General features: G+C 36.3%; 1 protein-coding gene across 5 annotated transcripts in view; it reads left to right on the forward strand.

Annotated features, from left to right (window-relative positions):
- The window catches only part of slc20a2 (solute carrier family 20 member 2), a 47,770-nt gene that overhangs the window by 20,058 nt on the left and 12,574 nt on the right, over positions 1-15,138 (forward strand). For 3 of the 5 annotated variants that reach the window (XM_084138362.1, XM_084138364.1, XM_084138365.1), the window contains exons 2-9: positions 3,303-3,861; positions 4,289-4,429; positions 5,278-5,363; positions 7,953-8,049; positions 8,280-8,399; positions 10,691-10,900; positions 11,001-11,610; positions 13,288-13,473. In XM_084138362.1, the coding sequence (XP_083994488.1) occupies positions 3,573-3,861; positions 4,289-4,429; positions 5,278-5,363; positions 7,953-8,049; positions 8,280-8,399; positions 10,691-10,900; positions 11,001-11,610; positions 13,288-13,473 (1,739 nt within the window). In that variant the 5' untranslated portion in view covers positions 3,303-3,572. Of the gene's footprint in view, positions 1-981; positions 1,281-3,302; positions 3,862-4,288; positions 4,430-5,277; positions 5,364-7,952; positions 8,050-8,279; positions 8,400-10,690; positions 10,901-11,000; positions 11,611-13,287; positions 13,474-15,138 lie in introns of those variants that run through there. The other 2 variants (XM_084138363.1, XM_084138366.1) reach the window with 2 other exon arrangements.

Genomic DNA, 15,138 nt, shown 5'->3' on the forward strand with positions numbered 1-15,138 from the left:
ATCTTGATAAAAGAGAACTGTTATGGAGTAGTATTGCCCACAAATGGACCTTGTGTACCGGGGTATTTCTGTTTTACATTAAGCGCCATCTAATGTCATGGAATGAATTTGCATGTTCACTCGGCTCATCGTCAGCGAAAATCGCTTGGGTGTGAACACAAAAAAACGCGTTGAAAAACGCTGGCGAATAACGCGAGCCGATATTCGTCCCGGTGTGTACGGCCCCTTTACAGTGAGTTATTAAAATCGCGATAATCAAACACGGTTTTAATGATGATAAAATTTTAACTGTCAGTACATTTTATCGTGGTTTATAGTGAAACCATTAATTGTCCCATCCCTAGCCTCAAGTAAATCAAGTGTTATTTTGTTTAACTTAGTTGTCTGTTCAGAGTCATGGGAGAATCGTGATCTCTATTTGAAAAAGAATAAACGAAATAATCATGTGATTCTCAATTTATCCAGAATCTTGCAGCTATAGGCTACTATACAGACCATCTTTTGTGACAAAGTCAACAACCATGTGATGTTTGATACGTGAGGTGTTGCCATTCACGCGACTCTTGCACACAATCAGTAAATACCTTGAGCATGTATTAGTCTGGCTTTCACACTGTTTACATTTAATTCTCTTTAAACAAAAGGCTTAGTGAAGTGGAAGAATGTGCCGTTGTCCCCCCTCAAGTTGACTTCGGCATCAGTTCTGAGCAGTGATTTTCTTCAGCCTCTGCATTGCAGGTCTGGCCTGTGGTGAGAACACTCTGTAATTTTACAGGTGTTTGTTTTGACGTCACTACATGATCGTATACTGTGTCTTTGTAATGCTTTAAAGTCCATTCTGTCATCAGCTGTTGACTGATGCTCTAAATGCTGTCCTGTCCCTCTGTGGTGTGGGATCAGTCGTTCCGATAAACAGGACTGATCAGATTTCACCAAGCACATAGTGGCCCTTTTACAGCCCTGCCGTTTTCCAATGAATTTGACCCACTAAGATTCTTAGAGCTGGGAAAGCAGGAAGCAAGGAGGCTGTAAGCGGGTATTAGGGGCTGCGTCTCCGCAGTGTTGCACAGTGCAGCTGGAGCACGACTCGCTGTACTGCTTCGCCTCGGTGGGAGACTCAAACCTGAAACGAAGCCAAGAAGCAGAGAGGAGGTGTGAAGCACGAGTGAATGTTTTGCAGTCCTTACTGCGCTGTTATATTCTGTTATGGACGTACACTGTGTCTTGGTCACACCTGAACGCTTCGCCCTTGGTGTCGTTGTGTAAGGTGGCCAGTTAATGTAAGTGCTCAAGTGGTTTTCTTACTGTTTTATGTAATGCTATTTTATATCTTATTTTAAACCTTGAAATCCCATGCTTTTTGTTAAATAAATAATTGTACTTTCATTACAAATAGCACATTTTCATGTTAATTTAATTTTAACATACCAGATGTCTGTATGGTTATTTTGGTCTGTCTCGACTTTTCGGACTCTTTCCAACGATTAAATCAGTAACATCATAATATTGTCATAATCTGTTGAAATATTCAATTCATTGTAGTCAAATTAATTTCTGATTATTAATCCTGATACCACATGATTTTTCCCCCTTATTCCGAACAATATAACATTCCTTTACATTTTTTTTTTTTAACAGCATGGCAGGAAGACAAGTTTTAAATTTCTTGTTTAATTTTCTCAATTATTACACAAATTGTTCTGTATTTATGCTCAACCTTCAGCCCTGTTACTCAATTTATTGTTAGGGGGGAAAATTACCAAACAAATATTTTTCTTAAATTTATGGAAAATAGCTACAAACTAACATAAGTTCCTAACTAGCTAGCCCTTTTTGAATGGCAATTTAACCCTGTTACACATTCTGGTGTGTTTATTTACTTATTTATTTTTAATTATGAATTTTGCCTTTTAAAGTGTTTATTACTAGAAAGAATGTATTTATATATGTCCTAAAGGTTGAATTCTTGAGGTTTATAGTAACCATTGTCTTAAGGAAAGAACCTCCTTTTTGACTGTTTGTTGAAGTTTGATTGTTGAGTTTTTGACTCTAGTTTGTACTGTAGGCTATATGTAAAATTATCAAACTTTTTGTGAAAATTATTAAATAAATATTTTTCTTATATTTATGAAAATTGCTACAAACCAACATGTAGTTCCTATAGCTAACCCTTCCTGATAACCGTAATTTTAGGGTTGTTATTTCGGGGTGGGTGATTATACTGGTAGACACTATAACCAGTAGAATTTTGTCAACCGGTAGAGATTTTGGACTATCGTCTCTATCGCGATTATGCTCATGTGACGTTGCTGTGCTGTCACAAAAGCTCAAGTTTGCATGAGTTTTTTAAGCATTGTGGTTTGAAAACAAGTGATTTTAAACCATTGAGGCGCAATAGGCAGCTAAACAGAACTCATTTTGCTATATGCGCGCACTCTCTGAGAGTCTATTTCTCAGCGCTGTCTGTTATTTTTCCACTTTATTGGCCTTAAATGGTTAAATACACACACTTGTATGTCAAAATACCTGTCTTTGCGAGTATACTAGTAAATACAGTAATTTATGCCTTAAGTGAGCGTACACAGTTGAGATGGCATGTGTAACAGTTTATTGGATCCGGGCATCTCTTAAAGTGACAGCAGCCTAATATATTTGTACTGTCTGCTCTTGACTTAATAATTTTTTGTAAAAATTTGTTTGTATTTTTTGTAATTTTTTGTATAAATTTGATTGTATTTTTTGTAATTTTTTGTATAAATTTGATTACTTTATACAATTTATGTAGCATTTCTAATTTAGCTCTTGAAGTTTTTCAGGTAGGTCTATTTTAGTTGTATCTGTTCTATTGTAGGTTTTTTTTTTTTTTTTTTTAATCGAGTCTTCAGTAAGCTTGAGTTTTTTTATTTAGGCTAGTATTAGTTTTTTGTGATATTGACATTGGTGACAAGAATTATGAAATGTCTATGGTATCAAAGTTTGATATTATAAAAACCTTATATAAAGCAAAAATGGCTATATTGTGAATGTGATGTAAAATTTTGGTCATCGCCCACCCCTACTGTTACTCATTCTGGCTTGTTTTTAAGTTATTCATTCATCTTTTAGTTATGAATTTTGTCATTTATATCATTTTTATTTCATGTTTATTACAATTATTAATACATTTTTCACATTCCTTGATGTCCCCAACACCTGTCTGTCCAACTTTTCCATTTCCCATGGTCTTTTTGGCTACATTATGCAGTCCATAAGGAAAGTGTGAATACTGTGTAATGATGTCCTTGTCTCTCTTGTTTTGACAGCTGAAGGCATCTTTGTGGACAGGACACTTTAGAGGGCCAAACAATGGAATGCTCTCTCCTGCCTACACTGCTCAGCACTCTACAGACTGAGGTTAAACGGCTTAGTTAGCAGTGTACCTCTCCCCCAAGAACTCTTTTAACCTGGGGAAAGTTGGGAGAAAAAAGAAACGAGCAAAGGAGAATTTCCTTCGTAGTACAGCACCTTACTCCTGTTCTTTGTAGTTGCTTGTTTGGCATTCATTTGTAAGCTTTGCGTGAACAAAATCCAAGATGGAAACAGATTCGTACCTGTGGATGGTCGTGCTTGGCTTCATTATAGCCTTCATCCTGGCATTTTCAGTGGGGGCCAATGACGTGGCAAACTCGTTTGGCACAGCGGTCGGGTCAGGAGTGGTGACGCTACGTCAGGCCTGTATCCTGGCTTCCATATTTGAGACCCTGGGCTCCATGCTCCTTGGTGCCAAAGTTGGGGAAACCATTCGGAAGGGAATTATAGATGTTACTTTATACAATGAAACTGTGCCAGTACTGATGGCTGGAGAGGTCAGCGCTATGGTTGGTAAGTAATGGCTCGTTTAAAGTTAAAACCTCAGCGTGTCATTTTGAAGATTAATGATGGAGAAGCTTAGCGAGGCATTTGTTTATTCTTTGTAGGCTGCCAGGTTCTGGGAGTTATGATTACATGTTTTATAGTGAGTTGCTATAGAGTGACTATGGAGTTAAATGATCTTTATGGGACAAATTTTAATCTAGACATGTAAAACTAAAAGTTAGAACATTGCATAGATGGTTTAAAAGAAGTTGTGTAATGAAATCAAACATGTCTTTGGAAGTTCTTTAATGTCACTTGGTAGTGAATAGCTATATTGTAACAATTTTAATAGTATCCCGTCCATAGACTGTATTGAAGACAGAAGGGAAGAGAACATATGGCTGAAAGACTTTTTTTTTGCTCCACCTCCCACTCATATTCCCGTCTCTTTCAGGGTCTGCGGCTTGGCAGCTCATTGCCTCTTTTCTGAAGTTGCCCATTTCTGGAACTCATTGCATTGTGGGATCAACTATTGGCTTCTCCATGGTTGCTATTGGCACTAAAGGAGTACAGTGGATGCAGTTAGTCAAAATTGGTAAAAAAATCCATTATGAAATTCATTATTTATCATACTATGGTAGTTATTTGATCGCCAGAGAACATTTTTGTTCATTGCTTTGATGCAACTTAGGTGCTTAAGTTTACTATTTGTTTCTGCTGTCTAATTCCTCTTTTAGTGCACTGTTTTTTACTTAATGCTGTGCTTTGCTACACTGTTCAAACATGTAGGGTTAGTAAGATTATTTACTAAAGGATTCTTTATTTTAGCAAGGATGCATTAATTGATATCAAAATGATAGTTAAGATGTTTGTAATGTTACAGATTTATATTTCAAATGCTGTTCTTTTGAACTTTCTATTTATCAACGAATCCTGAAAAAATGTATCATGGTTTCCCACAAAAACTATTATGCAGCAAAACTGTTTTCAACATTGATAATAATTAGAAATGTTTCTTGAGCAGCATAATAGAATGATTTCTGAAGGATCATGTGACACTGAAGACTAAAGTAGCAATGCTGAAAATTCAGCTTTACCATCACAGGATTAAATTACATTTTACAATATATTCAAATAGAATACAGCTATTTTAAATTGTAATAACATTTCACAATATTGATCAAATAAATACAGCCTTTATGAGCGTAAGAGACTTCTTTCGTAATAAACATGAAAAAACCTTACCAACCTCAAATATTTGAACAGTATGTTTTTATGTATTGTTTCTCTGGAGTAAATTATCACATTTTTGCGGTCAACATTCTTGTAACCGAGATCTGTAATTAATGTAATGTCAGCTGTTGGCCTTTGTGCCTCTAGCTGCGTAATGCGTCATTATATTGGAAAGCTATTGACTTAGTAATTGCTGTTTATTTGATGCAGTTGCCTCATGGTTCATCTCCCCTCTGCTGTCTGGCCTGATGTCTGGCCTGCTCTTCTTCATCATCAGATATTGCATTCTTAGCAAGGTGAGTTATGGGTCGACTATTACACCTGTCTTACATCACCCTACTTAAGTGATCTCGTTTTGACAAATTTTGATGTCAAAATCAAGGTGAAAAAATGATGAAAGTACTGAGACAGGCTTTAAGTGTTTTTGGCTTTTGATTCACACATACCATACAAACATTAAAGTGCAGTAGAGGCCTTCTCCCAGTCCTTCAGTGTTATATACCGGTCCATCAGTAGTCTTTATAAGACATCACATGTTCTCATTTCTATTTACTGTTTAAAATGCATTCAGCTATTTCCAAGTAACTGCCTGTGGCTGTTTAGATGGCTTTGACAATAGATCATCTGTGATGGCACAGGAACTGCTTTACAGTCAACAGCAGTTCATCTTTTAAATGTGTGCCGGGTGTAGGCTCTGCTTCTGTAAACAGTTAAATATTTAAGCCTTAAAGAGTTAGGAGCTGAGAAATGCATTCTTACCAGTGGCCACATAAGCACAGTGGTTTAAAGGAACAGTTCACCTAAAAATTAAAATTCATCTTTTACTCACAAGTCTGTTGTTCCAAATCTGAATGACTTTTTCTGTGAAAAATAGCAGGATATGCTTAGCAGAATGACTAAGCAGCTATTTTCTGTATAATGCAAGTAAAATGTAATATACAGTAATCCCAACCTTGAAAAGACAACAAAATTCATAACAAAAAACTAACCATAAAAATTGTCCATGCTACTTGCGTGTTTTCTGAAGCCATGTGATAGCATGTGATAGTGTGAGGAACTATAGAGATGTATATTTTGTATATAAGTTTCTTAGTTTTTAAGTTTAATTCTATATACACTGAAAATAGAGCCACATGATTTATCATTATGTCTATTAGGGCTGTCAAATAAAAAGTCGAATTTCGAATATTCGTCAACTGCACATTCGAATGCAAAAGCTGCTTTCGATTTTTTTGGTGTCAAGAGGCGCTCGAGACATGATGATGACGTAACTGACGCGATTTGTTTACAGCGTGGTGCGAAATGGTGGAAAAAGGCTTACTTCTGACGAAAACCCTCTCAAATGGTGACAAAAATTTGTGCAACGACATACTCGACCATACCTAGCACATCGGTCAGAGCTGAAAACATTGTCAAAAAAAAGCGTTCAGCACTCGATCGCTGCAGATTAAGTTGACCTTCTGGTGTTTTTGACGAACAATATGTATATGTGTAGTGAGTGGATTGTTTCAGAATGGCAGTTTGCTATTTTGTGTTCATGTAGTACATTACGCTGTCTGTTGAAGCATGTTTTCTCAGTTTACTGATGCACTTACACAGACTTATGTACTATTGTAACCTAATTTTCCTTACATGCAGATTAAAGAAAATATATTTTATCTAAGAACAATTGTTTAAAAAGTGAATGCCATTTAAATAAAAGATGTGATGCTTGATTTGGTTTATATTTGCATATTGCTCTCGCTTGCGCCCTCTTGTGGGCATAGGAGACGAGACGTACAGTACTTTTTTCCTCTAATTGCCTTTAGAATTCGAATATAATTCGAATTTTGCTAATATTTAAGAAAATAATTCGAATTTAGCTAAAAGTTAATATTTTTGATATAAACACTCTACGGTAGCGATTAAAATCGCCTCTTGAAAGTAGCTTGATGCTTCAAATAAGGATTGTATAATTTACAATGTTACACTACTAGGTGGAAAAAAATGACTGTTAAAAAATGTATTTGCCATTGTATTATTCATTCAAGAGATTTGTTCAAAAACGCTGATTCATTCCGTAAACAAGTGAAATCTTTATAAGTCATTGAATCATTCATACAAAATGTTTTTTTTTATTTTTATGTCTGGTTTAATTACGTTATTTTCTTTAGTTGGAGAATCGTGATCTCTATTTAAAAAAAAAAAAAAAAAAAGTGATTCTCAATTTATCCAGAAATAGACTGGTTACTTTTTTTTTCTTTTCTTTTGTAGTTTTGATGCTAAACCCAACCTTCATTGTATGGAAAAGAGCAGCTTGGACATTTTGCCTGTTAAATAAATAATAATAAAATATTCATTTTCTGGGTTAACTATCCCTTTAAGAGAGTATTTAAATCAGTATTGTTATTGTTGACTAAAACTAATTGGAATAAAGCTAAAATAAAATATAAATATTAGATTAAAAAATTTGAAATGAAAATTAGAAATGTTGACATGGCAACTAACTAAAATAGGTTTAAGCTGAAGTACTAAAATTACTAAAACTAAAACTAGAAATAAATAAATTGAAGCTAAGTAGAACAAAAAATAATAATGACAATCACAACAACATTTAAATAAAAACTAAAACTAAAAGCTCATTCAAAATATTAATTAAAACTGTAATATTAAATAAATAATACTATAACGCTGATTTAAATGTGCTACTCTTAAATTGTGACCAACAATGGAGTGGTTCTTTTATGCTACAAAATATGGCAACTACTTTTTATTTAAGAATGACAGTGACTTTAATGTATAAACAAAAGAAATGAGCGTTAAATGTAACTTTGGAAATGTTTTGTCTTTATATCTGTGTAGTTTTATACAGAGTTGAAGCTCTTTCTGCGATCTGTCCATTACAGGATGACCCTGTTCCCAATGGTCTCCGCGCTTTGCCCCTCTTCTACGCTTCGACCATCGGAATCAACACCTTCTCCATCATGTACACCGGCGCTCCCTGTAAGTCAGTATTGAAATGATGTCACATTCGCCCGAGAGACGTCCTTGATCTGCCTTGAGTTTGCTTGTTGTCACTGAATAAGTGTCATTAAATAGGCCACATTGTCTTGAGATAGCTTTCCACGTAAAATGCATTTTCTTTCAGAATATATTCACTTGATTGTTTATAAATCTCACAGCAAAGTTTAATGATGTGTGTGACCGTGTCGCGCTCCTCTTTTTTTGTGCAGTACTGGGCTTGGAGATGCTCCCTGTCTGGGCTATTGCCCTCATTACCTTGGCTGGCGCTGTGGTATGTGCCGGTGTGGTCTGGTTTTTTGTTTGCCCCTGGATGAGAAGAAAAATAGCAAGTACGTACTGTCCTTTTCCTTTTCCCTCCCACAGACTAGTGGCTTTAAGTGTTTGTGTTAGATCTCTGTTCTGTTTGTCCTAAATGTTCTATTTCTTTTTCCGATTAGGAATCAATTATCTGAGGACAATTACTAACTACATTTGCAGAAATTGTGTGTTCCACATGTTTGTGCACTTGACATCTGGCCATTAAGTTAGATGTTATTTCTAATCTAGCTTTGGAAAAAGTCAAAGATGTGACTCAGCATGAGGTATCTTCACCAGATCAGGAGGGGAAGGAATTGCCTAACATCTGCTGCTCTGCTGGGGCGCTCTGTAATGTAAAGACTCTCTTTTGCTGGCTCTGGCTTGTGGGCCCATGTTGCGTTCGACTGATGAAAAGCAAATAAACTGAAGCTGTTTATTTGAAAACAACACCATTTTTTCAGATGAGTCACACGGACCTTGTGCAGTCGCTGTACTTTTCTCAATGCAAGATTGGCTGCCCACATGTTTTGATTGAGAGAAGTGCCTTAATGAAATGAATCACTAATGAAATGTAATGTTAAAGCACTGCTTTCACTCAAGGATCAGCGCTTTGTTGAATTGATGCATGCTTTATTGAATTTGTTTTCAGATCAAGGGTCCATTTCATAGTGTGGTTTCCCATGGGAAATCACATGCAAAAATCTGATTTATTAAGCTTTTGAGAAGGATCAATTCTATAGAGTAAAGAGCAAATTAGCATTAAATATGAGGGGCACTAATATAAAGTGCTTATTCATTATCACTGCTCGATTTAAAAGGGCCGGTTTGTAATCATACTGATATCACAGTTTTTCACGCATGGATTATCCATGTTTATCAGTGATTATGTTTGCTTGCTCGTTTTTCTCACTGTAATCTTGTAAATGCTGCTTTTAATTTTCAGCTTTTCACCAGTTTCACAAAGCTTGCCTACTCCCCCCTCCCTGTCTGTTCGGCAAAGAACATTCTGTTGATTAGGGATGCACTGATATTAAAATTCTGGCCGATGCCAATAAGTGAATATTCTATACGATTTTGTCTAAATAGACTACCATTAAAAGGTTTGGGGTCAGTAAGATTTTTGTTTTTTTTAAAGAACTTAATACTTTTATTCAACAAGGATGCATTCAATTTCTGAATAGAAACGTTTAAAATACCAGCATTTATTTGAAATGTATATCTTTTGTAACATTATAAGTGTCTTTACTGTCACTTTTTAAAGAATTCTGAAAATCTGCATCATGATTTCCACAAAAATATTAAGCAGCACAATCTGTTTTGAACAAGATTTTAATTATAACAAATGATTCTTGAGCACCAAATCAGCAACAATTTCTGAAGGATAATGATCACCTTTGATATCTCAGGAATATACATTTTAAATATATTTTAAAAATAGTAAACAACAGTTATTTTAAGTTGTAATCATATTTTTGTAATATTAATTTTGCTGACCCCAAACCTTTGAATGGTAGTGCAGATTTAAAATAAAACAGTAAAACTATAATAAATCTTTTAAATGTTACATTATAATGTTCAGTATGAAAAATATATATATATTTGAAAAGATTATTATTGTTTTTAAAGATTACCGTATTTTCTGTATAATTAGTCATGTCTGACTGTCACACCCGGTTAAAATTGCATTAAGAGGAAAAAACACCACAGATAAGTCACGTCGGTATATAATCCACATTTTATTATAACATTCAGAAATAATGTAAAATACTGGTGGCAAAAAAAATGTTTTTTACAAACATTATAGACACTATATACATGCATTTTAGTTCCCCTTACTCCACAACAAATTTACATTTACATTTAATGGTATTCAGAACAAAAAAGGAATGAAAAATATTTGGTATTAAACAAATTCATCCTAATCAACATTAAATAAATTTGTCTAGGCTAGTCATTTATAATAAAGTAAAACTGCAACTACTAGCTTTTGGGATGTGCGCTATACAAATAAACTTGGGCTTGCATACCTTTCTCAATCAGCACAAATCTAAATGTTTTGCATGCTTGATGTGCATTATATAAGTTGCTTTGAAATATTAGTTACAGCATGTTTCAGATGATAAAATAAAAAAACTTAAAAATACTGTAACTTTCAGTGAGTGTTCGATGATTACAAAGGTAATGTAAATTTAACAATAAGGGAAATGTCCAATATGGATACGATCATTAAAAATCTCTAATATTGGGTGTTAACCAATTTATTGTGCATCCCTACCTAATTTTGATACCTTTCTTTTAAATTATACTTTTTCCCCCTAAACAGGTCGCCTGAAGAAAGAGCATGCTCTTTCCCGCATCTCTGATGAGAGTTTGGATAAAATTCCGGAGGAGGAAGAGGAAGCCCCCGTGTTTAAAGAGCTCCCAGGTGCGAAAAACAGCAATGATGCTGTGCTGCCCTTGACAGAGGAGTCCACAGGGGAGTTGAACAGTCTAGCTAATGGAGGCACTGTTCTGCCCAACGGCAGAGTGTATGGTACGTGAAAGGATGTGGTTATCTTGTTTTTAATGGGTTCCATCTGAAAAATGTCCTGCACTGACCCGATATGTTTTATTTCGTTTTTTTTTCATGTCAGGTCGTACCAACTCCATGACCAACGGCTGCCTCAAGTCACCCGTGTCCAATGGGGGATTCAGCTTTGACGGACACATGCGCAGCGACGGCCAGGTCTATCACACTGTTCACAAGGACTCTGGTCTTTACAAGGACCTCCTACACAAGATCCACCTGGGCCGCCTGGAGGACGAGCGCAGCGGCTCGCGTCCTGACAACAACTACCGTCACCTTCGCCGCAACAACAGCTACACGTGCTACACAGCGGCCATCTGCGGCATGCCTATGCAACCCCTGATACGGTCGGAGTCCAGCGCCCCTCCTCCAGAGGACAGCGAGAAGCTGGTGGGCGACAGCGTCTTCTATTCCAAGAAGCGATTGCGATATGACAGCTACTCCAGCTACTGCAACGCGGTCGCGGAGGCCGAGATTGAAGCAGAGGAAGGTGATGTGGATGTGAAGTTGGCAGCCGATAAAAGGGAGCCCCTTGCCCCTGCTGAGGGTGTGCTGGAGGACTGCATTGATGAGGAAAAGGAAGAGAAGGACAATGCTCAAGTCTACCTGCTCTTCCACTTCCTGCAAATCCTCACCGCCTGTTTCGGATCGTTTGCGCACGGGGGGAATGATGTCAGGTATGCCACTTGATGTAGTTTTTGGTTTCAAAACCAAGATTATTTTTCCTACGACAGGTGTTTCTTATGTTTCAGTATGTATTTTCTTTTTAGTATTTTTGCTTTTTAGTAAGCTTTGTGATTAGCGAGTTCAGAATAAGACCTGTATTTGCATAGTTTTTTCACATTCCACAGCATTAGTGTGTCCTGAGAACAAGCCCTCAGTTGAGTGCCACAGATCTGGTTCACGGCTCTACAGATGATTTGGCACATACCCAGACTGTTAAGACTTGAGACGTGGCAATGTGTTTAGGCTAACTTCAGCTGCTTAATAACTTAAACGGTTAACATCTTATATAGAGAGAGTACCGGTCAAAAGTTTGGAAACATTACATAATGTTTTTGAAAGAAGTCTCTTATGCTTATCAAGCCTGCATTTATTTTGATCAAAAATACAGGAAAAACTGTAATATTGTGAAATAATATTACAATTTAAAATAATGGTTTTCTATTTTAATATACTTTTAAAATAGAATATATTTCTGTGATGCAAAGCTGAATTTTCAGCATCATTACTCCAGTCTTCAGTGTCACATGATCAGTCAGTAATCATTCTAATATGCTGATTTGATACTTGGTTATTATCAATGTTGGAAACAGTTGTGCTTCTTAATATTTTTTTTTGTAAGTGATACTTTTTTAAGGATTCGTTGATGAATAAAAAGTTAAAGAACATCATTTATTCAAAATCTTTTCTAACAATATAAATCTTTACTATCACTTTTTTAAATCAATTTAACACATCCTTCCTAAATAAAAGTATGAATTGTTTCCTCCAGACTTTTGAATGGTAGTGTATATTGTTACAAAAGATTTCTATTTGAAATAAATGCTGTTCTTTTTAAAACTTTTTATTCATCAAAGAATCCTGAAAAAAGTATCACAGGTTATAAAAAAAGCATTAAGCAGCACAACTGTTTCCAAATTTGATGATAAATCAGCATATTACACTTATTTCTGAAGGATCATGTGATACTGAAGACTGGAATAATGGCTGATGAAAATTCAGCTTTGCATCACAGAAATAAACTATATTTTACAGTGTATTAAAATAGAAAACCATTATTTCCCATTGTATATTACACAATATTATGTTTTTTTCTGTATTTTTGATCAAATAAATATTGACTTGATGAGCATAAGAGACTTCTTTCAAAAACATAAAAATAGTAATGTTTCTAAACTTTTGACCTGTACTGTGTGTGTGTACATTATATATACATGCATATAAAAACTGAAAATGTAGTACTAATAATAGTTGTTTATTCATAATTTATAGTACTTATATTTCTTTGTGCATTCATATAATTTTGAATTATTACTAGTTTTGGGGGGCAAATTAATTCATAAAAAAAATTGCCACCTCTGCTAGCACAAAATATTATGATGCTGTAGAGGACATTAAAATTATAGACACATTAAATCAATCAAGTGACAGCAATGACAATAATAATGTTACAAAAATCTTATCAACCCAAACTTGAACTGTAGGTACTTGTAGGAACTGCAAGGTAAAAAAGTAATCATGAGTAAGCAGAGTTAAAGCAATATGTTGATTTATAGACCACATGGCTTGATCTCCATACAGTTTGCATCCCCATTGTAGAAATTTTCCCCTGTGTTTTGTCTTTTCTGCAGTAATGCAATTGGTCCTTTGGTGGCCCTGTGGCTGATATACGACCAGGGTGGGGTGATGCAGGAAGCGGCCACACCGATCTGGCTGCTGTTCTATGGCGGCTTGGGAATCTGTGCTGGATTGTGGGTTTGGGGTCGACGTGTCATTCAAACAATGGGCAAAGACCTCACTCCCATCACCCCCTCCAGGTGAGATCAGCTTTTTGGCAGAGAGCATGACGTTTGTGCATGATGATTGGTGTGTGGGCTTCTGTTGCATGCAGATGTGATGGTTAATCCAGCTGTGTAAGAAGTCTTCCTAAAGGGATAGTTCACCCAAAAATGAAAATTACCCCATGATTTACTCACCCTCAAGCTATCCTAGGTGTATATGAGTTTCTTCTTTCAGACGAATACAATTGGAGTTATATTAAAAAATATCCTGGCTCTTACAAGCTTTATAATGACAGTCAGGGCCGGGGGAAGACAATCCAGAGCTCTGGGCAAAATAGGAATATGCCACCCCCTACGCTCAAATTTTTAAGAGAAAAAATGTCAATTTATCTCACATTGACCCCTACTGTTGACTTAAGACAGGTGTAATGAATTAACAGTTGACTCACCATTTAAATGAAGACCTGTCTTGCTTTGGCTGCTGCGAACTCTTCAATTATCTTGGAGTAATCCAATTTGCGACAGATTGGGTGCTCAATTGAAATTTCGGCCAAATTCAAACAATCTTGTGACACCTTTTGTTTCAGTCGGACTGAATTTATTCCGATTGATGAGTCCAAACGTAGTGTTTACATGAACACTAAACAAAGTGATCGGGTTGATGTGCGTGTTTATATGTCACCAGCAAATCGTAATGATAGATAGATACATGTGGATGAGAATCCGAAACAAGGTCAGGTGGGACGTTGTCCTGCGCCCCTTCACAGACACTGAGTGAAAGGAGAATTTTAGAATGACGGGACACTCATTTATATGACACTTTATTCAAAAGGAAGAACAGCTTGTTCAGCGCGTCATACGTCATTGCACTATTTCTACGTTATTGCACATGCACAGTCCTTTCAGTTTCGGTTTTCAATCCGATCGAGTGTTTACATGTTCTCTCAATCGGATTAGAAAAGGAATAAACCACCCCTTTCAATCTGATCGAAATTTTATTTGCATCAAGCTCAGTCGGATCAATTAAGGAGTTTACATGAAGGCTTTTCAGTCCGATTGAGCCGCCAATCCGATTACTATTACTAATGGATTATTTGGTTGCATGTAAACGTAGCCGCAGATAGTTCTTCACAAGTTTGAAATGCTCGTGCGCGTCATGGTGCGACATCCTCTAGTGTCTGGCGCCCTGGGCAATTGCCCTGTTTTCCCAGCGCTTCTGCCGGCCCTGATGACAGTGAATGGAGGATGAGATTTTTAAGCCCAAAATAGCGCATCCAACCATCATTAAAGTAATCCATACGGCTCCGGGGGATAATAAAGGCCTTCTGAACCGAAGCGAAGCGATGCGTTTGTGTAAGAAAAATATCCATATTTAAAACTTTAAAAACTAAAATAACTAGCTACCGACAGACGGCCTGCACAAGTCGACTTACGCCAATAGAGTAACCCGTGACGCGATGTAGGAGTAGCGTAAGTTTCGACGCCTCTCACGGTTCAAACTAATAGGGTTGGGGAACAAACTTAAGCTCCTCTTCTCTTATATCAAAATCCTCTGACATTTTAGACTTCTAATTCATGACTGGTATTTTGTTTTGCTCTATCCTCTGCGCTTCTGCGTTTGTCAATACGTCAGGTCAAGTGTTACTCTTTCGCTATAAATCAACGTACGGCCGTCTGTCGGAAGCCAGTTATTTTAGTTTA

Source organism: Abramis brama, assembly GCF_963993115.1.
Source record: "Abramis brama genome assembly, chromosome: 16".
Classification (NCBI taxonomy): domain Eukaryota; kingdom Metazoa; phylum Chordata; class Actinopteri; order Cypriniformes; family Leuciscidae; genus Abramis; species Abramis brama.